This window comes from Brassica napus, chromosome C8 (genome assembly GCF_020379485.1).
Source record: "Brassica napus cultivar Da-Ae chromosome C8, Da-Ae, whole genome shotgun sequence".
In the NCBI taxonomy this organism is placed as follows: domain Eukaryota; kingdom Viridiplantae; phylum Streptophyta; class Magnoliopsida; order Brassicales; family Brassicaceae; genus Brassica; species Brassica napus.
Window position 1 is genome coordinate 25,169,647 of NC_063451.1, and position 25,346 is coordinate 25,194,992.

At 39.2% G+C, this 25,346-nt stretch overlaps 5 protein-coding genes across 7 annotated transcripts; 2 read left to right on the forward strand and 3 right to left on the reverse strand.

Moving 5' to 3' along the window:
* The first annotated feature begins 2,048 nt into the window (after window positions 1-2,048).
* Window positions 2,049-5,309, forward strand: LOC106453178 (putative UDP-glucuronate:xylan alpha-glucuronosyltransferase 5). Its single transcript, XM_013895435.3, has 3 exons — window positions 2,049-3,213; window positions 3,616-4,055; window positions 4,700-5,309. Exons 1-3 carry the CDS (start codon window positions 2,454-2,456, stop codon window positions 5,180-5,182), a joined length of 1,683 nt encoding a protein of 560 aa, XP_013750889.1. The 5' UTR covers window positions 2,049-2,453; the 3' UTR covers window positions 5,183-5,309.
* A 178-nt stretch (window positions 5,310-5,487) lies between these two features.
* Window positions 5,488-9,928, reverse strand: LOC106453177 (mannosylglycoprotein endo-beta-mannosidase). Its single transcript, XM_013895434.3, has 10 exons — window positions 9,541-9,928; window positions 9,213-9,351; window positions 8,888-9,115; window positions 8,755-8,813; window positions 8,644-8,692; window positions 8,338-8,568; window positions 8,084-8,253; window positions 6,992-7,841; window positions 6,347-6,574; window positions 5,488-6,265 (listed from the first exon to the last, which is right to left on the reverse strand). The coding sequence occupies exons 1-10, from the start codon at window positions 9,687-9,689 to the stop codon at window positions 5,564-5,566; spliced, it is 2,805 nt and encodes a 934-aa protein (XP_013750888.1). The 5' UTR covers window positions 9,690-9,928; the 3' UTR covers window positions 5,488-5,563.
* A 288-nt stretch (window positions 9,929-10,216) lies between these two features.
* On the reverse strand, window positions 10,217-14,851 carry LOC106453176 (sucrose nonfermenting 4-like protein). The gene is made up of 13 exons (XM_013895433.3): window positions 14,283-14,851; window positions 14,104-14,191; window positions 13,556-13,717; window positions 13,115-13,237; window positions 12,964-13,023; window positions 12,673-12,762; window positions 12,237-12,371; window positions 11,646-11,790; window positions 11,170-11,343; window positions 10,960-11,023; window positions 10,816-10,885; window positions 10,632-10,749; window positions 10,217-10,525 (listed from the first exon to the last, which is right to left on the reverse strand). Exons 1-13 carry the CDS (start codon window positions 14,405-14,407, stop codon window positions 10,431-10,433), a joined length of 1,449 nt encoding a protein of 482 aa, XP_013750887.1. The 5' UTR covers window positions 14,408-14,851; the 3' UTR covers window positions 10,217-10,430.
* Window positions 14,852-15,427: 576 nt separating this feature from the next.
* Window positions 15,428-20,326, forward strand: LOC106453174. The gene is made up of 3 exons (XM_013895432.3): window positions 15,428-16,564; window positions 17,494-18,197; window positions 18,264-20,326. Exons 1-3 carry the CDS (start codon window positions 16,390-16,392, stop codon window positions 20,106-20,108), a joined length of 2,724 nt encoding a protein of 907 aa, XP_013750886.2. The 5' UTR covers window positions 15,428-16,389; the 3' UTR covers window positions 20,109-20,326.
* Window positions 20,299-25,194, reverse strand: LOC106453173 (lysine-specific demethylase JMJ25). Of its 3 annotated transcripts, XM_013895430.3 has the most exons (15): window positions 24,980-25,102; window positions 24,557-24,648; window positions 23,772-24,346; window positions 23,447-23,589; window positions 23,266-23,365; window positions 23,030-23,162; window positions 22,882-22,936; window positions 22,225-22,804; window positions 21,815-22,144; window positions 21,380-21,724; window positions 21,212-21,281; window positions 21,046-21,131; window positions 20,833-20,952; window positions 20,658-20,728; window positions 20,299-20,541 (listed from the first exon to the last, which is right to left on the reverse strand). In XM_013895430.3, exons 3-15 carry the CDS (start codon window positions 24,327-24,329, stop codon window positions 20,439-20,441), a joined length of 2,694 nt encoding a protein of 897 aa, XP_013750884.1. In that variant the 5' UTR covers window positions 24,330-24,346; window positions 24,557-24,648; window positions 24,980-25,102; the 3' UTR covers window positions 20,299-20,438. The 3 variants fall into 3 exon arrangements, with proteins under 3 accessions (XP_013750884.1, XP_013750883.1, XP_013750885.1); XM_013895429.3 differs by lacking the exon at window positions 24,557-24,648 and having other exon boundaries at window positions 24,980-25,194; XM_013895431.3 differs by lacking the exon at window positions 24,557-24,648 and having other exon boundaries at window positions 24,825-25,041.
* Between the last annotated feature and the right edge of the window lie 152 nt (window positions 25,195-25,346).

A 25,346-nucleotide genomic window follows, 5' to 3' on the forward strand; every position in this document is an offset into this window, starting at 1 on the left:
TCTCCAGTTATGGATGCAATCACGTTTAGATTCCTGATGAGTCTAGCAGCTGACAAAAATCTAGAGATGCATCTCATGGATGTTGTTACAGCTTATCTATATGGATCATTAGATACTGATATCTACATGAAAGTTCCTGATGGATTGAAAATGCCAGAAGCATTAAGTTCCAAACCTAAAGAGTTATGTGCAATAAAATTGCAAAGATCACTATATGGGTTAAAACAATCTGGACGAATGTGGTATAATCGTCTCAGCGAACACTTAACAAAAGAAGGATACACGAATGATCCTATATGCCCTTGTGTTTTCATAAAGAAATCAACATCCGGATTTGTGATAATCGCGGTCTACGTTGATGATCTTAATATTATTGGAACTCAAAACGAAATCCAAAAGGCATCAAACTATCTGAAAGGAGAATTTGAGATGAAAGATCTCGGGCAGACAAAATATTGTCTAGGATTACAAATTGAGCACTCTCAAAAGGGTATATTTGTACATCAGTCTACATATACCAAACGAGTATTGAAACGCTTTAACATGGATAAAGCAACTCCTCTTAGCACCCCAATGGTCGTTAGGTCACTTAATATTTAAAGTGATCTAATTCGACCACCTGAAGAGAAAGAAGAGATACTTGGTCCGGAAGTACCATATCTAAGTGCAATTGGAGCGCTGATGTACCTTGCAAATTGTACACGGCCTGATATATCATTTGCTGTGAATCTTTTGGCAAGATTCAGCTCATCTCCAACTCGAAGACATTGGAATGGGATTAAACATGTTTTTCGTTACCTCCAAGGGACCATTGATTTAGGCTTGTTTTATCCTAAAAGTTCAAAAGGTCAAATGGTTGGTTTTGCAGATGCAGAATATCTTTCAGATCCACACAAAGCCCGATCACAAACAGGATGCGTTTTCACGATCGGAGGTGCTATATCTTGGCGTTCTCAGAAACAAACGCTCGTGACTACTTCTTCAAATCATGCTGAGATGATCGCACTCCATGAAGCAAGTAGAGAATGTGTATGGCTAAGATCAATAAGTCGACACATCTGTTCAAGCAGTGAGATTTACAAAAATATGGAGCCAACCATTCTATATGAAGATAACGCGGCATGTGTTGCTCAAACGAAGGAAGGATATATCAAAAGTGATAGAACAAAACATATACATCCGAAGTTCTTCACATATACTCAAGAACTCGAGAAGAAGAAAAAGATTGAAGTAAGATATGTTCGATCATGCGACAATGCAGCCGATCTCTTCACAAAATCACTTCCTGCCTCAGTATTCAAGAAACATGTCCATAACATTGGAATGCGTCATCAGAAGAATCTATGATTGTTCATTCGAGGGGGAGCTTACGTAGTTGTACTCTTTTTGCCTTACTATGGTTTTTCCCATTGGGTTTTCCATGACTAGGTTTTTAACGAGGCACTACGTAATACAAGATTGATGATCAAGGGGGAGTGCTATAAGATAAACATTGAAATGATCATCTACTCCTTTACCAACTTAAGCACTATGATCATCTACTCATCAAGCACTATGATCACCCACTCATTTACCAAATCAAGCATCATCTTGTTATTTTATGTATTGTTGCTCATTATAAATACCATCACTCATCTCACTCTTTTGTATATAAAAAACAAGAACAAAAGTTTATAATCAAAGAATCATTACATCTCATCTCTCTTCTCCCTCTTCATAGTAAATATTCTCTCTTGCATATTTATCGTATATCTTCGCGGAAAAAATCTTTTGCCCTTATTTAAATTTTTCAGACATAAGTTATTTTACAACGGTTCTGAAATATATGAATGTATTTGATCGGTGTAATGTAACTGATACGAAAATCAGTTATTTAATTTAACGTGTAGTCCCAAAATGGTATGCTCATCTGTCAAGATAAATCATTTATTATTTTATTTTATTCTGCTTAATAGTTGAATAGAAATCGGTTATTTAATTAAACGTGTAACAATTGATTTATTTATCAACCGATTAGTACAATTAAATTAAATAATTAAAAATGAGATTTTAACGATTCGGTCAACTTCACAACAAACTATGACATAAAATAAAACGACGACGTAAAAGGAAACTTCCTGCGTTCATGTTTTCTTTAATGTATGGTTGCTATTTAAAATACAAAAATATATCACTCCAAAATAACCCTAAGACTGTTTATAAAATTATAATAACACCTTGCCTAACTCGTGCATGGAAGTTAATTACATTCGTAGACTCAACTAAACGATTGACTTCTAAGCCAACGTGCGTCTCGTGCTCACAATTTACAATTGCACACCAACGAATCCGCACAAATAGGCATGCATATCTTCTTCCTTCTTTTTTTGATTAAAGATATGCATATCTATGAGATTATATATAGTACAGACATATTAGGGAAAGGTAAGCGCACAATATAGAGTTGAGAAAATATGGGGTTGAAAGACAAAAGCTTGGCCAGGAGATTTTTCATGTTTTATCTAATGCTAACGTCATTGTCGTTTTTGGGTTTGGTCTTAACGTTTAGACATCTGTTTATACTTAATCTCATGATCAGTTCTCCTTCGATAATTGAGATCCATTATTCTTTACCGGCGCCGGTTAACGGGGCCCCGAGATGGCTCCGACTCATCAGGAACTATCTTCCCGATCAAAAAAAGATACGGGTGGGTCTTCTCAACATCGCCGAAAACGAGAGAGAGAGCTACGAGGCAACCGGGACGCGGATTCTTGAGAATGTACACGTTTTGCTCGACCCCCTTCCGAAGAATCTGACATGGGAGAGTTTATTCCCGGCCTGGATCCACGAGGATCCCAGGTGGAGCACGCCGAGGTGTCCTGAAGTCCCTCTCCCTCAAGTGGAGGGTACGGCAGCTGACGTGGACGTGGTCGTTGTAAAAATGCCGTGCGATGGGTTTTCTGAGAGTAAAGGGTTGAGAGATGTGTTCCGGCTACAGGTGAATCTGGCGGCAGCAAAGTTGGCGGTGGAGAGTGGGCGGAGGAACGTTGAACGGACAGTGTATGTTGTCTTCATTGGGTCATGTGAGCCCATGCATGAGATCTTTAGGTGTGATGAACGCGTGAGGCGCGTGGGGGAATATTGGGTGTATAGACCTAATCTAACAAAGTTGAAGCAAAAGCTTCTCATGCCTGTTGGTTCTTGTCAGATTGCACCACTGAGTACAGTACTCGGTAAGTATTCTTGTTACTCAAATGTTGTCTAGGCTTCCGTCAGTGCTCAGACGCTAGTCATTAATTGGTCGACCGTCCCGATTTCAATTTTCATGTTGTGTAATGTGTTTCATACGGAATTATACGTTACTTATTAAAAAAATATATAATACTTATTAAAAAAATATATAATACTTATATAAAATTATATATCCATCTAGATTCCGTTCACGGTTCATGCATTCGCATATACGCTCAGACGACAGAGTTCGTCTCTCGCCTAACGAGTGTTTAGCAAGCGTTAAAACACTGTCTATTGTAATATTTGCTTTTCATCTCATATATATATTTTTGGTAGTATTTGGTTTCATCTCAATATATCATATCTTTCCTAACTACTATTATTCTCATTACATGATAAAGATCAAGAAGCATGGAGACAGCAAAAGAACGAAAGTCACTCATCAACAACCACACGTGTCGCCTACGTGACGTTGCTCCACTCATCGGAGAACTACGTATGTGGGGCGATAGCTTTAGCACAAAGCATAAGGCAATCTGGCTCGAGGCATGACATGATACTCCTCCACGACCACTCTATAACTAACAGATCTTGCATAGGCTTAAGCCTTGCCGGCTGGAAACTACGTCTTGTAGAGAGAATCCGCAGCCCTTTCTCCGTTAAAGATTCTTACAACGAGTGGAACTACAGCAAGTTACGTGTGTGGCAAGTAACAGATTACGATAAGCTAGTGTTTATAGACGCAGACTTCATTATCACCAAGAATGTTGATTATCTTTTCTCATATCCTCAACTTTCAGCTGCTGGCAACAGCAGAGTCTTGTTCAATTCCGGAGTCATGGTAATGCATCTACACAATATAATTTAATTTTCATTTTACACACAGGGCTAGATTTGTTATTTTTAATTTAATTAAAAATTTTAATTTACTTTCTTTTAAAAAATGGGATCTGGATATTTAGTTTTTAATCTGAATATTCTAATTTCATATATGTAAAAGCTCAAGATCCGGATCTTAATAATAGTTTCACAGATCCGGAATATCCTAAAATTAATACCACAATATCCGGAGCATTCTACCCCTACATAATCCGTTCTTTTATTTAGTTTTTATACATACAAATTTTATAAACATTCAGACTATTTTCTTGATTGTCTCAAAAAAATCCGCTTCCTTGGTGGTGCCAATGCTCTCCTCTAGAATGATACTTTTGTGGACTATAACATTGTAATCTTTATTTACAACCTATTCTTTTAGCTATTTGAGAGATTTGGCTACTAACTTCTCTACCAAGCTAAACGGTTATAAGGTATCAATTGATTTTGCTTCCATGTCTTTTCTCTATTTTTACCATGGTACCAAATCAAGAGATCTTCTTCTTCTTTTTTTTGTTAATCTACCTCAATGTTCATTTAAAATAATAATATCTATATTAATAGGAAAAAGAAACAGAGACCAAGATTTACATTGTAACATTTATTTAGGTTCTGGAGCCATCAGCTTGTCTGTTTGAGGAACTGATGCAGCAATCGTTAAAGATCGAGTCTTACAATGGAGGAGACCAAGGATTCCTAAACGAATACTTTGTGTGGTGGCATAGGTTATCAAAACGTGTAAACACGATGAAGTACTTCGGTGAAGGAACCAAGATCGGTCCAAAACGCAACCTCCCGGACCACTTAGAGGGGATACACTACTTTGGGATAAAACCATGGCTATGTTATAGAGACTACGATTGTAACTGGGACCTGACAACGCGGCGTGTGTTTGCAAGCGAGTCGGTTAATGAGAAATGGTGGAAAGTGTACGACGAGATGCCTGAGAAGTTACAACATTATTGTGGCTTGACTAGTAAGATGGATACGAACCTTGAGAACTGGAGGCAAACCGCAAAGCTCGAGGGTTTTCCTGAGGAGCATTGGAGAATTGAAGTGAAAGATCCAAGGAAGAAGAACCTTGTTGATTAAGTCACTGATAGCGTTTTTGGTGTTTGATAGGGCTTGAGAGATATGAGGGCTTGCATGCATGCATGAAAGAATTTGGGTTTTTATTGGGCCTTCGTGAAGGAGTTTGTAATTGTTGTTTTCCCTTATTTGGGCCTTGATTACTATTAATGAAACTAGACAAGAGCTTGTTTTTTTTTTTATGAAAGTAGACTTGAGGTTTGGTCTGAACTCTGAACATATGATTCTGAAATGGTCTTTGAATGTATAAGATTAAGATCTGTGTAGTGAGAGAGTGTCGGAAGCATATCTCGTGAACTAACTACAAATGACAAAACCTGTTGAAGTTTCATTTATTGAAAAGTTTGAGGTGGCAATCAGTTATGTTGGAAAAGTAACTTGTCTTTAACCAAAAACAGTAAACCCATCAGGGTAGTTCCACCCACGAAGCACAACACGAGGGGACTTCTTCATGCCTGCAGGAGCTGCAAACGAGATCTTAAAAGACATTGATTCACCCGGAACCAGTGAGAAGTAGTTGTCCGAGTAGTGTACAGGCAGAATCCTAGTGTCTTGTTGCTCCGCCTCTAGATTGTGTACTGAGAAACGAAGAAAGAAAGCAACTCCTGGATCAGATCCCACTTTCAAACCGCGGTTGCTATCTGAAGTAACAACACCACATCTACTAAACAGCTTGTGGAGCAAACCCTCTTCCTGAAGAACATCATTAGCTCTAGATGTATTGTGGACAGTGATCTCCAGCTCGAACTTTGGACCGACCAAAACTGAATCACAAGTGATCTTGAGAGGGATTTGCTTCTTTCTGTATGGCTCCAAGAGCGTGTAGTCTTTCCCAGGCAGATGTAGCCAGTAGAAGTTGCGGGATATAACCTTTTTGTCTGAGACATGGTACAGTTTGAGAAGAAGGAAATAAACAGGCTTTGGGTTCTCTGACTTCGCATACGTGAACTCAGATATTTGCACAACTTTCTTCGGCGGTGCAGAGACTCTGTTGAACACTTTGGAGTATGGGCAGTTACCGTCTAGGTCCCATATCGACGCCTCTATCTCCACATCTGAAAGCTTTTTAGAAGTCGTGTTTACAACCTGTGGAGGTCAAAGTACATAGTTGAGATATCATTTGATCAAGATAGAGGCATAGAAACAGTTACATGGCATTAAACTGACCTCAATGAAGTTACTTGCCAGGTTTTGTTGGACGTGTACTGGCTCTGCAGCGGAACGGCAGCCATAGAAACTAGCTGTTTGGTCGAGAAGATGATCATAGAACTGACCTCTGAGACCAGTCCATGGATTTTGATTCTTCCAGATTAAGACACCTGTGTACTTCGTCCACATTCTTGAACTCCATCCCTCCAATAAAGCTCTGTACTGAATGTAGTTCACCATTTGAGCCTATAGGGAAAAAAAAACAAGTCATAATATGTCACTTGCGATCTAAACTTTCTACTAGGCCTGCCGGTTCGGGTTTTCAGTCCCGGTAGTTCGGTTCAACATAAATCTTACCAAATTAACCTGAAATAAAGTTTAGTTTGGTTTGGTATTCAGTTCGGTTTTTGAAAACCTACCGAAGTTTTTGATTTTGGTTAGATTTTGGATTAATTTTGTTAAAATTTTGGATAAGCTCGTTAATTTCGGTTCGGATTTTTGGTATGGTTTGGTTGTAAATATTTTTTTTTAAAGGAGTAACCGATTGCGATTGCCGAACCGAAAACCAAACTTTGTAAAAAAAACGAACTCCCAACCGGAAATTTTGGTTCGGTTCGGTTCAAAATCCCAGCCCAACTTTTTATGTTAAGATCCCAAATGTACCTTCAAGCAGAAGTCATCAAGATCCCTTGGAGCACCATACATCAGAATCTGATCATGAACTTTGCCAGGCTTCGAATAAGGAATGTACTTATGGTAATCCCACATTCTACTCGGCACCTCTTCCACAAACCCGTCTGCACCCTTCTTAAGCAGAGGAATCTCCCAACCTTCTCGAGGCATAGTAGCTCTTATAGTATCCGCAACCGGCATTCCAACAGAACCCACCTCTGGATTAAACCCAAACTTATAAAACGTGTCTTTAAAAAAGTCTTCAGGGTACTGAATCTCGTAAGGCCCGTCAGTGAAGTTCCCCTTCCCATCTGCAAACCCGTCCCACATGGATCCTTGGATGTAAACTCTAGCACCGTCGAGATAAACACTAGGATCTGAGTCCCAGTCTGGTAACGACGGTGTTTCGAAAGAAGGGTGGAGCCTCAAGTCTTGGTTTAGAGCCTCGTTGATGTCTTTTGGTGGGACTTGTTCGTTTCCACCGACCCATAGAGCGAGGCTTGGATGGTTTCTAAGGAGTTTGACGGTGTCACGAGCGCATAGAAGGAATAAGTCATGGTCTAATGGTCCGTTTGGGTTTGATACTGGAACGCCTCTTCCATCAACATCTCCAGTGATCCAAAACTCCTGCCAGACCAACAAACCGTAGATGTCACAATAGTGATAGAACTCTGGCCGTTCAGCTAACCCACCGCCCCAGCAACGGATCATGTTCATGTTCATGTCTGCGTGGAACTTTATGTCGGTTCTGTAACGTTCTTTGGAGAGGCGTAACAGACCGTCTGATAGTATCCAGTTGCCACCGCGGATGAATATAGGCTCTCCATTGATCTTGAACAGCCTGAAAAGTTTCAAGAAACAAGATAAATAGTGATGCTCAAGTATTTTAATTATTTGATTTATTAATAATAGAACAAGTATTTTAAGTATGGTTTTATGTAGTTTTATGATTTGATTAACAAAAGAAAGAGATTTCTAAACAAGTTTTATAGAATCAACGGATCTAGTTCTATTCCTAGAAGTTTCCGCTACATCAAAGAGCCTCCAAAGAATCATTTAAACTGAAACTATGTAAAAGCTTACCTTCCACCAGTGACACTATCAATAACACTCTCAACCTTACGGAATCCAAATGGCTGCATCCACGAATCAGATTCCCCAAACTCTTTCACAACGACACTGATCAAGACGTCATAAAGGCTTTGCTTCCCCATCCCGTTGGGCCACCACAGCTCAGGTTTATAGAAAAAGAGCTGGTGATTATTCACTAACATCATTAGCTTTATAGAATAAACACTTACAAGAGGTAATAATATACAATAACAGTTGTCACTCACTGGTTTAAATGTGTGCTGAACAACTCCTCTAGCAGGGATGATAACACTCTCCGTATGAAGAATCTCTACTAAACAAACACCGTTTTCGAGCTCGGTCGTGATTTGAATGGTTACAGAACAGTCAGCCTTCCATGTGCTTTTGTTTTCAAATTCAGCAGTCACGTGCAAGTAAACTCTTTTGTAATTGTCAAAGAAGGTTGAGACCAAGTGGGGGTCAATTATTCTAACAGGCTGCAACCAAAACAAATCAGTTCTTTAATAGCAATTTAAAACTATTCGTTAGAATGTAAACCAAACAAAACTAACCCCAGTAACAGAGATTGACACTTCATCCCATATGCCAGTGTTCCGATCCCTAGAAGAAAAAAGGTTATCAGCCACATTCGAGAAGCTAAATCTTCTAACAAAAACATTAACCTTATTGGACAAATCCAGTCCCAGCCTTCCACATACTGAGCAGCTACATCTTTCCCAATCTGTCATTTATATTCAGCCACATTTAGTAAGAAAGAAACAATGCCGTCCACAGAGAGAGAGATGTGTAGTGTACCTCGTGATCACCACCTTGGCCTCCCTTGAGAGGTATAGTACCAGGATGATCTGGAGGGTGAACAATAACAGCAAGTAGATTGTCGTTCTCAGGATGGAGAATATCAGTGACGTCAAGTGTATGTCTGCGGAACATTCCTTTGGGGAGAGCAGTCTTGTGGCCGTTTACATACACTTCAGCAGAGTAGTTTATTGCACGGAAATTCAAATGCACGTATTGATTCAGCAACTGCAAATAAATAAATAAATATCTATTTAAATGTTTTAAAATAGCAAATTCATATAAACAAGAGAGAGAGGTGTGGTTTGGGTTTGGATCTACTAACTCTTTTGCATTGGAACTTTGTGAAGAACCAGAAAGTGTAGTAGTCCCTTCCTGAATCAGCAATGTCAATGATGGTTTCGTTGTTTAGTCCATAGAAAGGATCTGGAATAGCTTTGTTCTTCGCCAACGTACCCAAAACACTGTCAACAGGAACAGTAAGAAGAGGCTATTCTTATTCATCAATCAAGTGGTAAAAATGGTAAAGGTTTTTTTTACTTTGTTTAGTTGATTGGCTTTCACCAGACTTAGTATCAGTGAGAAAGGAAGAGCCTTTATGATTCTACTTGTTGAAATGCTTTAAATTGAGAAGAAGGGAAAGTGAAGATTACGTTCCGGGGACGGCGGCTTCCATCCACTTAGATTGGGAGCCGAGAGAGGCTGGATTGGTTGTAGTGAGCTGCTTGCCGTCTTCATTGACCTCCGTCGATCTGGCTGCTAGCCAGCCGGAATCTAGTAGAGTCTTCCCGATCTCCGACATTGTAGTTTTTGAGCTAAGCTTCTTTATGAGTCGTCGCTTCGTCGTTGCAACGACGATTTTGAAGGTGGACTTCAGAGAGAGAGAGAGTGAGATAACACTTAAAAGGTGAGTAACTCTTACTTTCTCATTTATTACGTCATCTGCATAATATTACGTCATCTATGTAATAACGTGTCGGACAAAAGGAAAAGGAATGACACGGGAGCTGAGAGATAAGAGATTCATGCGTCTCTTCGCTTCAGACAGATGACAAAGAGAAAGTCAAAGAGCTCCATCATCTATAATGCAGTAGGATCGGTCTAACTTGCTGGTTTGCTGAAATAACAACCGGTTTGAGAGAGGTTTCACTCGTTAACCATTCCCCAACATTGTTGAGCTTTGTTTTAAACGTAAAACATATAAAAATATTTGAATTTGCATTGAGGTTTAAGCAAATATGATTGTTTTTTGTTTGCATTGAGGTTTAAGCTCATTCAACCGCTAAATTGTCCTATGCCCTTTGAAGCACAGAAAAAAAAAGCTGAGAGAAGAGAAACTAACTAGTAAAGATTTCGGTAAGCCAATTATCTTTCACAAGAATGGAAAGAAACAAGTTCAACTAAAACAAACAAAAATAAATAGAAGAAAACAATGAAGAAGTGGGGTTCGTAGCAACTTTACATATTCCTTGCAAAGACCACACACAAATAAAGTACAATGTTGGGTAGTTTTGATTTGAGGAAACGAGAAAGTAGAGAGTAGTCAAAGACCGAGTAGGAATCGGAAAACATCACTTAAAGATATGATACCTTCAACACGTTTGCTCCCTGCTTCCACTATCACCAGCCTCCTTACTCCTGTTTTTTTTAAACACAACCAAACCCCAGTTAATTAATATACTTCTCATCTCATGATGTGAGCAACAAAGCCTGAAGAGTGTATGGAAGGGAGAGATGGTGGTACCTGGATTCGCCAACCGCTCCATCACTTTCCCAAGAGAGTCTGACCGCAAGCACATCTGACATCTCGGCCCGTTGAGAGATCCATATGGCGGACTCGAATCTTGCCCCAACTGCAGCGCCTGTAACCCCACACATTCACATTTAATAGAAAAGGGATGAATCTTGGCTTCTGCTAAGAGGTTTACCTGGTGAACCGTCATGTCATCAAGATGAATCTGTGCGTATGCCTTATCTTTAGCTAGAGCAGTTATGTCACTAGCCAGTAAAAGATATATATGATCAGAATACATGGATTCAAAAAATGACACTGATGGATGCAGAGGGTTTACCTTCGGGAGTATATGTCAATAAGCGAGTCATTGTCATCCACTACTGGAATTGAACTGACTTGAGCTGTAAAAACCAAATAACACCAAGATATTAGAGACGCAGATGAAGCACGACTCATTCATTAATTTTCTTCACTGAGAAAACAGAAAAGACACTTGCGGATGAACTTTAAACAATACATTGATGAAATTGGAGCAAAAACGGATTACCTTGAACTAATAATGTGAGCGCAGAACCCAAAGAGGCGTGTGGTTTCAATGTAGCGAGAGGTTTGCTACTTGATTCCCCGATTCTAGGGACCCAAGTACCCAGGGGAATTGAACAAATGGGCTGCTGAAGGATTGGCAAAGAGCTAGACGAATGTCTAAAGTACCTGCATATACCTGAAATATTATGCGTAATTTAGAGCTACCGTATCTAATAAGAAGCATAAAAGTTTTAAAATATATATATATATATATAAAACTGTGACAAAAGTTTGGGAGAGCCTATTCCAACTATAACGCTTTAATTTCCCTCCTATACATTCCATCCCTTCACAGAATATATGGGGAAACGAAGAGTGGGAAATAAATAGGCAATAGCAGAATCATATGCACGTCATGAATTGAAAACTGCGTATCGCCAACTGGGAGCGCTTATCAGTGTTTTTTTATATATGATATTCACAAACGAAGGACCTTACATTTTAATATGCCTGATAGCGAAGCAAGATGCAGTAACTGCGGATATGACCCATCCTGTAAAGACGAATAAATAACTGGAACGGCTGCCACCTTGTTTTGCAAAATTTTGAGGGCAACGTCTTTCAGATTATCATAGGGCCCGACCTGATGGCAATATATGAAAACATTAATAGCAATAGTGAAAATCTTTTAGGTCTTTTTACTGTAACCTGCAACCGAAGTTTCTAGAGTAAAGCTATGTTCAGAACGCAAAAAGAAGCGGGTAAATAAAATATTTTTTTGAGAAGTAAACAATATGTAGACAAGTAGACAGGAATATATGAATCAGTTACATTCCTAGAAAAATATGCCTCCTAATCCAAAATGTGGAACAGTCATGTTCTACTCTTTTCATTCTGAACCTATATATTTAAATCAACTTTGGATATATGAGAGTCTAGATAGCTAAAACATTTGAGTAAAAGTTTGTTAGAGATAACAACAGAAACATTTTCAAAGTGAAAGAAGATAATAAGGAGATGATATTTTAGAGGGAGCTGCATGGGAAGATCAGTAGTGAGAGCGGTAGAAAGCAACTGGGCAAGTCTCACCTGAACAAGTGGCCTAGGATATTGTCTCCCAATTCCATCATATTGTCTGCTAATATGAGCCTTCCCCTCTTTCCATGCTGCTATGGTGTGCGTCTCAAGCTCTTCTTCTGTCAAGTTCGATCCATGAGTTCCAAGCTGCAATTACACAGAGTTGCTATTACCACGCAAGAGTGAAAGACTTCATACTGAGAAAAGCTAGTGAAATATACATATATTTCATAGGTAATATGCCTAAACTACGGAAAACTATTATACTCCTTCAAATTAAATCCCATGTTTAGACAATAAAGCAAATGTTGTGAAGGTAAACCACTATTATTATTAACACCCCCTTCGACTTATCGACATTTAGATAATTTAATCTTGGAATGCCTAATTTGATACATCGGTCACTCGAAGCAAAGCTCTAGAAATGAACAACTTTAGTGATACCAACCTCTCTCAGTATTATAATGAAGTCCAGTGGACCAAGAACTCCAACAAATTGGCCTTTACCAAAGTCCCAAAGAGGAGCCAAAGGGATTCCCTGAAAGAAACATAATTAGTAAAACCAGAAAATCAGACAATTTCCAAAAAAAAAAAGACAAATCTAGTTCTTTCAAGTTTCACTTCCTTCCCCTTTCGGGTCTGGATGCAACAACATTAGAATGTCATGCATGACTGTGAGGGACAGAGAGGAACATCCCAAAAAAGAAGAGAGGCTGACACAATGGTAAATATAGCTAACCTGCTCATAAAGTATATGGAACGCTTGCTTTACTGGTAAATTTACATCCAATGCAATAACCTGTAAAGATTGCCCATCACCTTAGAAAATTTCCTACTAAGATAGATGAAGACAAAAGTCATCAAACAATAAGAAAATGAAGAAACCAGACCTTGCCCGACTCTGGGAGCAATTCATATGCAGTACGGTTTGACAGTAAAGCAGATATACGGTGACGAGACATCTCCAAATCACCTCCTGACATCCTAGGGATAGATTCCTGGGATGGATCAGCCTATAATATAATCACCATGTAAAAACAGTCAGAAATTCAATTGGAATGTAGTCTTCAGAGACAATTTTATGGAACTTTAAGGCTCCTGCTTTATACATCAAATTAAATGCTATTAGCAATTTAGCATAAACTATTTCTAACACACATGTAGGACACCACATCTTTCCCTTTTTGGAGAAAACGGTTGTCGCTTTCAAAGATGTCAGATTTGCAATAAAAGATAAAAGGAAACGTCGTATTACAAAACTAAGCTAGTGATAAGTAGACAAACATATCAATACATTGCATTTTTAGAAAAAGGTCAAATTCCTTCCTTACCGTTCGCTGGGAGAAATCATCCACATCCATGCTAGATGAGTTACAACCCGTGGCAACCATATCTGGTCCAGTTATAAATATTGTATTCACTACTCCACCATTTCCGGTTACAAATGGCTGGTGCTCATCGTGCCGCCACTCGCCATCAACAAAAAACTTATACTGCATGAAAATGAAATAACCACTAGTCTTCTTAAGCATCTCAGGTGTTAATAATCAACCTCATGTTAGATATAGTAAGTCCAAAACACAGGAAATTCCAGAAACTAAAATAACCACTGGTCTAACTCCGATATGCAGTTAAGAATCTTCAATGGCTACACAAATGTTCTAACGATAGAGCTACGTTCAAGATGCTACCATGGATTACATACTGTTCAATGATGACACTACCTGTTGGGAAATGTAATCAACTATGACAGGTGTATATATTATTCTCATGCATATTGCATTGATTAGCATCTAGAGGTCAATACATGAGTATCATAGGATGTATTGCTATGAAACAGGTGACAGGTCCAATACAAATTATTAACCATTATTTTTACCTGATGATATCCGGGAGTCAAGTTGCAAATAACTTGAAAAACAGTAGCGCAGCCTTCAATTGGAGACATTGGCACATGTTCTGTCCACCTGTCCGCACTCCCATTTCAGTATCGGATAAAACCACACAAACAATAGTAAAAAGTAACTAATCCTAGTTAATCTAGCTCAGTCATCTCACCTGGTGAAAGATCCGCTTAGGTAGACCCTTCTACCTCCATAAGGCCACACGAAGCGTGTCGGAGTAACAACCTGCCCTGCCGCAGCACTGTTCCCACGGCTGTTATCCAATGTAGAACTAAACATCCCCTCGTAGTCTTTATAAAGTTACAAACTTCAACAATCGATTCTCTTGAGCAGAAGAAACTCTTTGAAGGACGAAAATGATGAAAGCTTCCGACTTTAAGGCTTACATATGTAAGGGAGTCCCAATTCGATACACCACTAACCGAAACCCTAAATTCCCAAATCGCGATCTAAACCTAGCTGACGAATTTCGCGGCTCTGATCTTTAAATTCAGCCGGCGGAAGAGGAGAAACAGACCTCGATGATGGATGATTCGAAAATCTCCAAAGGAGATTGATTGATTGATGGCAGCTCGGCGAATTAGGGATTTGAGAGAACCCTAACTAGAGATGATGGCATTGATTGATTTGGATCTGGGGAAATAATGTGATTGGGTCTTTTTTTTCTTTCAAGGTGAAGAATCTGTGCGGGCGAAGAAGGTTTTTGTTGTTTTTAATCCATTGGAGATAGTATGTTTTTTATTTTCTTTCCTTTTTTACTATACAAAAAAAAATAATAGTTTCCCGACATAAAAAAAAAACATTTTATATCTTTTTACATCATATACCTATAGTTTATGTACTCAGTTATCAAAAGAAAAAATACCTACAGTTTATGTTATTTTTGGAAACATTCTATATAAATTATGCAAATAGTGCCTATTCTTTTGAGACAGTATCCATCCAATAAACATATTTATTATAGCATGTTTAGCTACTTTGAGGGTTGAAACTAATTTTTGTTTATACATCAATATTTTGACTAAAATCACCTTTTCTATTTATTTATTTTTGCCAATATAACCTTTTCTAGTTTTTCTTTGGTATTTTCTAAAAAAAATATAGAAATTATGGTTTGCATGTTTTCTAATTCTCATTTATATCATTCATTTATAGAGCCAAAACAACCTTTTCAGAGGTCATTTACAGAAGAAACCGATATTATAGCCCTATGGGCTTTTGTTGTTTTATCCTATTTCATTCATGGATCCTTCTGTCTTCGGCCCAGTATTAACTCTGAAGCCAACAAAGTACATTCAGAAATAATTGAGTCAGTAGGTGAAGGCGTGAAGCAATAGTAAAAAAGTTGGTTTTTGGGGACTAATATACACGTATGGATTGTAACGTCCAGACTAAAGACTGCCACTGGCCCTGGCCTCTGTGATGGTGGTCAGAGTGTTCGATAGACCTAGTTACTTAAACAAAACAGTTAAACTAATCATATTTCAAATTATATCTATCAACATGAAAGCCTGCATGGTTGTGATCAACTGGTAGACTAAATTTGAGAATATATTACATTTAAGGTTCTAGTATTTCAAAAATTAAAAAGTTCGGGTTTTTTCTAAAACAAAATTACAGCTATGTAAAAAAATTGAGTTTGAATTTTGATTGATGCAGTTTACACAGTAGTTGGTTACATGCAGTTTTATTACTTCTCACATTAGTCAAAAACATATTCCAAACTCAGAGTGGGATAATGTCATAATCAATTATTTTTATAACATTAAATGTATTAATTTTTAAATTGACCGAATCAGCCGATAGCATATATTAATATGAAGTTATACAAAATTACATCTAAATCATGCCGATGCAGTTTACATAGTAGTTGGATACATGCAATCTAATTACTTCTTACATTAGTCAAAAACTTATTCTAAACTCGAATCGGATAATATCATAATCAGTCAATTTTGCAACTTTAAATATATCAATTTCGCGGTTGACTGAATCCACCGATATCATGTATTAAAACAAAAATTTATCAAAACACATCCACAAAAACTGTTAAAAACGTTAAAACTATAATCCAACAAATCACATCCACAACTTTCAATATATTATTTTTAATAACTTTAAACACTCTAACTGAAAACAATAAACACTCTAAACCTTATTTTTGAATGAAGAAAAGAAAAAGCAAATGGAAAATTCCAAAAAAACGCATATTAAATAAATAATCTTTTATATAATACGGACTTGTATATTGTTCTCACCTTATGTGCTTTCGTTCCTCTCTCGAAGACTTGGTGTTGAAACAGCGACCAGAGCTCGTCCTCTCTCCGAAAACACGATACTTGTTCGATCTCCTTTGCTTTCATTACCAACTCCACAATCATACAGCCACCACAAACTCCAACATTGCTCAAAGTTTGAGACAGAAACTAAACTCAGGTTATCAAATCTATAACGTGTTTGTCAATTCATGTTTCGCGTTTCCATGTCTTTGCTTTATCCTCTTTCTGGGTTTCCTTTGTGTTGCAACGCTACTGGTTTCATCAAGAGATTAGATTAGATGCTGAATCCTCCTTTTATAACATCAAAGTACAGAACTTGTTGTCGTGTTTCAAGGTTTTTTTTTTTCCTCTGCGTAAAGTTTTCGACTTTGTGCTGCTTTTCTTACAGCACCATTGTGGTATGTTCCTCTCGTGTCGTGGGTTTCATCCCTAACGAGATCGTTGTTAATTACATGGCTAAGCTACAAGTTGTTGATGTTCTGGATCGTTGCTTGTTGTCGGTTTTGCTTTGATGATGTCTGTTTATATATATATATATATATATGTGTGTGTTAGAGAGATTCTGAATCTGGGTCTGTGTTTCAATGGAACTAGGCTCTGAATCTTCTTAACCCTCGTCGTGTTCATCAGACTTTTGGATTAAATGTTTTTTCTGGGTTTTGCTAGAACTTTTCCGTGTCCGTGATTGTTTTAGTGTGATCAAGTATCTATCTTTCAATCTCTCTCACGATCTAAAGTAGCTAAATCTTCAGTTTGATACTGTGATCTAAAATATTATAAGCTTTAATACTTTTACCCTGTTATGTTGTTCTTGGACAATGCATGTATGCTTGAGGTTCGTTTTTACTTTTCATTCCTTAGTTGGCTAATGAATCTCTAGGTTGTGTCTTTAATCTTAGTGTTTTTTTTTGCTTTTTGTTGATCTCATATTTATAGCTTTTGCTCAAAACATTTGGCAATGAGTTTCAGATCTTGTAATGTATCTGCATTTAAATCTGATTCGATAAGACGTTTACGGTTTGTATGTTCTTGAAGTTTATATAAGATTATATACTGAAAATGCAGTTCTTTGGTGGATTTATGCAGACAAGCTCGTCCAGGTTCCTCTAAGAATGGTTCGTCTGATGGATGAGGGAAACACTCTTATGGAAGAATCCTCTGATGTTGAGTTTGCATGTGGAGATCCAAAAGTTGAGCCTCGTGTTGGAGATGAGTTCCAGGCCGAGATTCCTCCTATGATGTCTGCATCTAAACGTGCATTGTTTCTCTCCACTCCTCTACCTTTGGATGATTCCTCATATTCCTTTCTCGTCGGACAACCTGTCCAAGTAATGTGGATAGACAAGCATCAAAACGGTCAAGTAAACGGAGATGATGATAGTATTGACATGAACCAGTCTTTGAAATCTTTAAGAACAAAAAGAACTCGCTCCTCCGCCAAGAATGACAAGAAGCAAAGAATGAATCTTGAGGCTGTTCCGGAGATACCATCCAGCTCTTGGGAAGATCATGAGGTGGCTAGCTTCGTTCTTGGTCTGTACACATTCGGGAAGAACTTTACTCAGGTGAAGAAGTTCATGGAGAGCAAAGGAACAGGAGAGATAGTGTTGTACTACTATGGGAAGTTCTACAATTCAGCTAGTTACCACAGCTGGTCTGATTCACGCAAGAAGCGGAGGCGGAAGTGTGTGTACGGAAGAAAGCTTTATACAGGTTGGAGGCAACAGCTGTTGTTGTCCCGTTTGATTCCTTCTATCTCTGATGAATCTCAGAAGCAAACACTTGTGAATGTGAGTCTTGTTCACATCTTAACAATAGTATATATGTTTTGGTCATTGATCTTACTATATCCACAGGTCTCAAAGTCATTTGCTGAAGGGAACATCACTCTTGAGAAATACATAAGCTTGGTGAAGGATCTTGTGTCTCTCAAGCTTTTGGTTGAAGCTGTGGGGATTGGTAAAGGAAAAGAAGATCTCACGGTTATTACATCAGGACCACCAGTGAAGACCAAACCATGGTTCACGGTTTCTCCAAAATCTTCTTCTTCCGTCCCTGGCTTAGATGCTTACACTTCACTCACATCTGCCGACATAATAAACCAGTTAACCGGCAGTTCACGACGTCTAAGCAAAGCGCGTTGCAGTGATATCTTCTGGGAAGCTGTGTGGCCGCGTCTGCTAGCCAGAGGATGGCGTTCGGAGCAGCCCAAGGAGCGAGGCTATTTTGCTTCTAAGGATAACATTGTGTTCATCGTCCCTGGCGTGAAAGAGTTTTCGAGAGGGGAGCTTGTTAAAGGCGATGATTACTTTGATTCCGTTAGTGACATTCTGACAAAGGTTGCTTCGGAGCCTGAGCTGCTTGAGTTTGAAACAGGAGGAGAGTTACGGGAAGGAGACGCCAATGCAGAGAACTCTTCTGGCCAATCTGATGAAGAGTCTTCCCCATCTGATAGTCAAAGACATCGTTACTTAAAGTCTCCATGTTCTAACCGTGGAACTCTTCAAATGAACTTCACTGTTGTGGACACTAGTTTGGCTGCAGGAGGGAAGCTGTGTGATTCACGGAATCTGAGTGCAGAACCTCTAGTTTGTTCTGAGTCCAAGACTCGTTTAGGAGATAAACTGGACTGTCAGAATGTGGAAATGCCCCCAAGTGATGGCAGGAAAAAGGATTATATAGGGGAAGAATCTAGTATAAAGGAGGAGGAGGAGACTTTGGAGAAGGTCAAGGATCCATCAAAGAGGCTGATCAAGCATAGGTCTAACCAACGAGTAGAAACTGATGATCGTTCAGTAAGTTCTGCTCCATCGTTGAAACGCAGACGGCTCAGTGCTTGCGTGAGAAGTGAGAAAAGCCTTTCAAGAGAGAGTTCAGTGTTCAAACATTCACCGGGTGATGAGACAAAGAGCACGGTATGTCCTGAAGTAGATCACTTAGGTTTATGCGCTGTCCAAAACCAAAATGGCACTAGTGAAGAGATGAATGAAGAAGACAAAGAGAGATATGAAACTGATTATATGAACTTGTCTGATCAATCAAAAAAGACTAGAGCTGGACCGTCTTCTGCGGTTGTAAAGATCGAAGAAATGCCAGAGGAGATAAGAACATCCCCACATGAACTCATTTCGTCAGAACAAGAACCAAACGGGTGCTGTTCAGTGTCTGACTCAGACAAAAAACGTGCTACCATTGTTCCTAAACAAGAGCAAGCAGTTGAGCTCCCTTCAATTCCAGGCTCTAACAGTTATCCTTCCAATGATCTGGGAACTACTCAAGAACTTGGTTCCTCAGAGCAACAACAACAGCACGACAATACAGATGCTCCTAGAAGACAGAGCACAAGAAAGCGACCATTAACCACCCGGGCTTTGGAAGCTCTTGAATCCAGTTATCTTACAACCAAGGAAATGAAAAGCACGGTTAAACCAAGAAAACGTGCAAAGAAAAACCGCTCAGCTAAGACGTGTAATAGAGCACAACCTTTGCCAGACAATGGGAATGCACGTTTGGAGAAAAGAGGAGAGGATGAGAGCAAAGCAACAGATCAAATAGAGGATTCAAAGCCTACCCTTCCTCTTAATGGGGAAACAACTGCGAGTACGGCTCTGGATCAAAGACAAGATTCAGAGCCGGTGCTAACTGAACGTCCTAAACTTCCACCTATTGTTTTGAAGTTTTCACTCAAGCGTAGCAGATGAGCTTCAGAGACTCAAGTCTGAGAAGTTTGGGTGCTGGTTGTGAGTGGATTCGCCTTGCCATAGAATAAATGTGTACAAAAAAGTAAAAGATTAAAGGTGTTTCAATCCATACCATTCTTCTTTGTTATTTTATTTTCTCTATTCAGTTTCTAACTTTCTTCATATCTCATTGAATACATATTGCCCAATATTGAAGTGGAATAGTGATTGCTCATGCATATCATTTGTAAAGCATATACACAGATACATACAAATCCTGAATCGTAGTATTAGTAGTTTTAGACTAATGTCACAACAATGGTAATACTACTGTACAAATCTTGTTCTGATTCAAGTGCAGCTGATTTGCTGCGGCCGCTTGATTACCTTATCCAAGTTGCTGGAGACTGCTTTGGTTAGGTTAGGGTCCTCAAAACCAAGCTCTGCTCCAAATCTTTTGTAGTCATAACAACAAAACCAAATTTCAACCAAAAAAACATAACTATTGTCAGCTCAGTTTCACTGCAGAGTCCTTCAATTAGATTTGGCTTATAGAGTCTGTTGACTTACTCTGGATTCAGGATCAGTTTCTGAACCTCTTTGATGGCTGAGCTAGCTGCGTATAGCGATATCTTCCCTATCTGATATTACAAAACGCAAACCATTTTCAAGGATTTTAGAACTAAAGGCACTGAGAAGGTTAATGGTTTGTCCTAATGGGAAGGCGGTTTCATAGTTTTCTTACCTCTAGAATCTGAGGTTTTGCCTTGTGGTCGTACGGTAAACACCGGATCTCTTCAGCTAGCCTTGCTGACTCTCCAACGCTTTCAGGGCACAAGAAGTCTAGAGCCACCTGAACATTTGACTGAGAAGTGTATACGAGAGAAGTTTAGTTTCTTTAGAAGCGCAATGGAAGACAAAACTCATTTTGATTCTACGTTGCATAAAAACATATTACCTGAAGATTTCTGAACTGGAACGGACATCCAGCTGGAATGAAGATAGCCTCACCACGATGTTGCTCAAACGTCCAAGGCTCAACTCCTGAAACAATAGCAGGAGTCATCTCTCATGTTTCCAGACAATAAACGTTTGGACATAGACATAATGTTCATTTTTCTCACCAAATTCATCTTTTAGTTGTCTCTTGTGGTGTTCATTTAAGAACAGCCCTTCAAACAACGGACGTGACACCTGAAACCCACGTAAACAAACTTGGAAAGTCAAATCATTTCGACATACAAAAAGATGATTTTCACATTTTATATATTGATTAAGCAGACAAGACTCACAAAATCAAACTTAAGACTATCATCAGGCTTCTGGAACGTTCTCTGCAAATACTCGGCCAGCTTTGGGACGTCTTGGCGCCTGAAGACATCCCACTGGACTCCTCCTGCACATGAAGACGTGCAAGAAGATTCCATATTGTGACTCGACATCATCTCAGATTCATTCTTCTCGGTATTGGCTCTACCAGGTGATAGATCATGTATCTCTCCGTCCATTAATTTTTCCTCAGGGCTAACAAGTGACTCATTCTCTCCCATCTTCTCGTCAGGTTCTCTTGGACCGTGATTTGTCTCTCTCACCGTTTCGAGTTTTGTTCCTTCAGATGTGTGCACCAAGAGGTATACCTGATAACAGTTTCACAACTCAAATTACTATATTTACTAACATGATCAAAGAGGTGTGATTTATTATAATCTAAGAGCTGAGTAATGTACCATGTCACGCATGCTGTAGTGTATACTAGTCAACAAATCGCCAGCATCAGATTCTTTATACGTCCCACAAGACACTATAACCTTTGGACCAGAATCGTTTTGGAGCGAGTAATGAGGCATCTTGGCTGCAACGTTCAGAAGGCCTAACCGGGGATGTATGTACTCAAGAAACGGAAACCTTCTGATAAACTCAGGTCTCTGGTAGAATATAAACTCTTCGGACGCACTTGGGCTCGGCCAGTCCTTTAACCTCCACGTTAGCGGCAGACCTGTCTCTTGGTTCCTTCCATCTCTATATGCTTTTATAAACTCTCCAAGCCTTACCTCAACCTGTGAATCAAGTTAATCAACACTAATGAATCTGTACACAAACAATAAGAAGATATAAAAATAACAAAGCAAAACTTTACCTCTGAGCCATCCAAGCAATTTATGGCCTTCAAGAATGGATCATGTTCTGATGAAACCTCTTCTATATCCCTCCAGATAGTCTCAGGATCCCATCTAGAGAGAGATGACTCATCAAGCACCCTCTTCACAACAACAATCCGACCCTCTGACCATTGTTTCTCAAAAGTAGCTACTCCATCAGATCTAACCGTTTCAAGTGACGGGCTATACACAGAGTTGTCACACAGCTCAGGGCTACAAAGATCAGATACCTTGCAGCCGTTAACCATCTCCTCAGCGTTTTTCACAAGCTTTGCAACCCAATTCATCTTGAAAATGCGAGCGAGGTTCAAAGACTTGGAACCACAGCCTCCATGTTCCTTAGGAGGGCAGGGGATGCTCCCATCATCGTTGGCTTCCCATTCAGGAAACTTGTTTGAAAAGTTCAGCTTTAGTTTAGGAACTCCTGTTCTCTCTCCTATGGTTTGGCTAGTCCCACCAATCTCAGCTCGTAGATCTTGACAGCATCTTAGGCACAGGTCAAATGAGCAGTTAGGACAACGACGGTAGTAGTCAACAACTGGTACCTGACACACGTTGCTGTATGGAAATACAAAACTCAATCAGAACATGTGCTCAAAAGACATAGTTGCAGGGCATGTAAGAGGGAGATATACCAGCACATCTGGTCATCAGCTTTCAGTCTTGCCCTGACAAGATCAATCTCAGCTCCTGCAGTGCAGAACAAACTAATGTTAAACTCAAATGAAGTTACTACTATATGATTCATCAATTGTCACTGTAAATTAAAAAATTCAGGCTCACCACGAAGCTTCTTTTCTAGCTCTAGTTCTGTACATTGATCAAGATGGATTTGCTTTATCACTGGAAGGACAGCTGATAACAGACGATAAAGATACTGCAATTTTTGCAAAACTGGTATTCCCTGGATCCTAACCTGCAAAGTTTCCACAAAGAGCCATCTCATTGTCCTAAACAGATGTAACCTCAAAAAAAAAAAGGTAGCAACGGTTTGAATCTCTGGATATACAAGTTCATACCTTTATTGTATTATCAGAACGAAGGCAGTGTTTGCAATCACACAGACCACGGCACGCAGGGCAAACTTTCTCTACTTCTTCAAGTGGTATCTCCGAGTACCTTACAAAGCAATAGACATCATCAAGTACAAACCAGAGGTTTACAAAACTCTAATATAAACAGAATAAAAAGAAAACTCACTGTATCGATATACAAGCGTCGCAGAAGGCTCTTTGATTGCACTTGAGGCAAGATATGATTCTCTCTCTATCTTTTCTCAGGCAGTGATGACAAGTTTGCCCCAAAGACTCTTCAGAGACATCTGTGCTTTCTCCTGAATATTCCTAGAAGACATAGAAACATTTACTTTAATCTTAAAATGCTCTTCAAAATATTTTCCAAATTTGTAAAGAAAAAAATATTAAAATCTTTACTGAATAGCCTACAGCCCCCAAAATCTCAGGGCCGGCCCAGGATAAGTACTGTTTAGTGTTTAAACAATGAGAAAAGTTATAGATTAATGTACCATAGGACTCATGCTTTGGTGAGATCTCTCGCGTGACCGGTCCGCAGACGGTGGTGTCCTCCTATAAGATCTATAGCTCTCTTCGAACATCCCAGCATCATCACCATCCACCTCATCGTTCAAATCAACAGCGACACGTGGAGAGAAGCCCCTCATCATAGGCGTCTCAGGCAAGTACCTACTCATGATTTTATCGTGTCTCTTCTCTCTAATACCACCATCGTACTTGGTGGAGCCAGAGGCGTGGCCGCCGTTGCTGCTGCTAGGAGGAGGGATCACGAGCTGATCATCGACTGAGTAAGTATCTGCTTCGCCTAACGGCGGCGAGCTCCTCCTCTGCACTTTCTTCTGGCTGGCGCGGGAGGCTGAGTTAGCAGCGCGCTTCTTGGCCTGGACGTAGTGCTTCTCGCACACGGTCTTGTCGGGCATGGACATCGCGGTGCATCTCCACTGCTTGCCGTCTGACCTCTTGCAACGTAGCTCGTCTGGAATCCCGATAGTGACTTCGCCGTTGGCGTTGCCGGAGCCGGATCGAGTTTGCTCGTTAGCACCACTCATTGTGATCAAGATTTAATCTGCATTGTTTAAGTAAGCTTAATCAGTAAAAATCAGAACTTCAACACTCACTACAAACCTAAATTGAGATTTGACCTGCATTGTTCAGTAATCTCAATCAGTAAAAATCAAAACTTTAGCACTCACTACAAATCCTAAATTAAGATTTGACATGTATTGTTAAGTATGCTCAGTCAGTAAAAATCAAAACTTTAGCACTCAGTACAAACCTTAATTAAGTTTTGACCTCCATTGTTCAGTAATCTCGATCAGTAAAAATCAGAACTTGGGGACTGACTACAAACCTTAGTTAAGATTTGACCTGTATTGTTAAGTAAGCTGAATCACTAAAAATCAGAACTTTAGCATTCACTACGAACCCTAGATCAACAACAAACGTTCGATCAGCTAAAACTTTTAGCTAGAGGAGTGTGGAGAGAGAGTAGCACAACGAGACTGATATTAACATTGATCAATCATTGAGGAGAGGAAACAAACCTAAGGAGCTCAGGAATAGTCAAAATCGAATGAGTATTGGTGAAAGGAGATCCAAAATTCGAGAGATTTAACATGTACACAAGTGTGTTTTATCAGTTTATATGTATATGAATGTATGATTTTGCTTACGGTGAGAGAAGAAAGAAGCAACGAACCTGAAGCTAGGGTTTTGCTCGAGAGAAGTTGCAGAGGTAATCGACGGGAGAGAGAAGAGAGAGAAAGACCAATCACATTCTCTTTTTTTTTTTTTTCCTTTTATTATTTTCTGTTTTTTTTTTCCTTCTCGCCACTAGAACAAAGAAGCCAACAACTCCCATTCAGACAGAGAGAGCATGATAACATGGGTTCACTTGTTTTCCTTTTCTTTACTCAAAAGTGGGATCCTCATTGCCACAATTAATTTAATTATAAGATATAGTACACATTCCATATATGGATTAATAAAACAAAAATTTAAGGAGAATGTGAATTCATATATTATATATTTTCTATATCAACAAAGTATGATATCATGATAATAAA

What these genes read in the sequence shown, in the direction of transcription:
- LOC106453178 (XM_013895435.3), top strand. Translation starts at nt 2,454, where the DNA reads ATGGGGTTGAAAGACAAAAGCTTGGCCAGGAGATTTTTCATGTTTTAT. An exon ending in ACCACTGAGTACAGTACTCG is followed by an intron (nt 3,214 to 3,615) that starts GTAAGTATTCTT and finishes TACATGATAAAG; the next exon opens with ATCAAGAAGCATGGAGACAG. An exon ending in TGTTCAATTCCGGAGTCATG is followed by an intron (nt 4,056 to 4,699) that starts GTAATGCATCTA and finishes ACATTTATTTAG; the next exon opens with GTTCTGGAGCCATCAGCTTG.
- LOC106453177 (XM_013895434.3), bottom strand. Translation starts at nt 9,689, where the DNA reads ATGTCGGAGATCGGGAAGACTCTACTAGATTCCGGCTGGCTAGCAGCC. An exon ending in GAAGCCGCCGTCCCCGGAAC is followed by an intron (nt 9,352 to 9,540) that starts GTAATCTTCACT and finishes TCCTGTTGACAG; the next exon opens with TGTTTTGGGTACGTTGGCGA. An exon ending in GACTGGATTTGTCCAATAAG is followed by an intron (nt 8,693 to 8,754) that starts GTTAATGTTTTT and finishes TTTTTCTTCTAG; the next exon opens with GGATCGGAACACTGGCATAT.
- LOC106453176 (XM_013895433.3), bottom strand. Translation starts at nt 14,407, where the DNA reads ATGTTTAGTTCTACATTGGATAACAGCCGTGGGAACAGTGCTGCGGCA. An exon ending in GCTATCAGGCATATTAAAAT is followed by an intron (nt 11,344 to 11,645) that starts GTAAGGTCCTTC and finishes ATAATATTTCAG; the next exon opens with GTATATGCAGGTACTTTAGA. An exon ending in ATTGACATATACTCCCGAAG is followed by an intron (nt 10,886 to 10,959) that starts GTAAACCCTCTG and finishes TTTACTGGCTAG; the next exon opens with TGACATAACTGCTCTAGCTA.
- LOC106453174 (XM_013895432.3), top strand. Translation starts at nt 16,390, where the DNA reads ATGTGCTTTCGTTCCTCTCTCGAAGACTTGGTGTTGAAACAGCGACCA. An exon ending in GAGACAGAAACTAAACTCAG is followed by an intron (nt 16,565 to 17,493) that starts GTTATCAAATCT and finishes GGATTTATGCAG; the next exon opens with ACAAGCTCGTCCAGGTTCCT. An exon ending in AGAAGCAAACACTTGTGAAT is followed by an intron (nt 18,198 to 18,263) that starts GTGAGTCTTGTT and finishes CTATATCCACAG; the next exon opens with GTCTCAAAGTCATTTGCTGA.
- LOC106453173 (XM_013895429.3), bottom strand. Translation starts at nt 24,329, where the DNA reads ATGAGTGGTGCTAACGAGCAAACTCGATCCGGCTCCGGCAACGCCAAC. An exon ending in ATTGCTTGGATGGCTCAGAG is followed by an intron (nt 22,145 to 22,224) that starts GTAAAGTTTTGC and finishes CTTGATTCACAG; the next exon opens with GTTGAGGTAAGGCTTGGAGA. An exon ending in ACTACAGCATGCGTGACATG is followed by an intron (nt 21,725 to 21,814) that starts GTACATTACTCA and finishes AACTGTTATCAG; the next exon opens with GTATACCTCTTGGTGCACAC.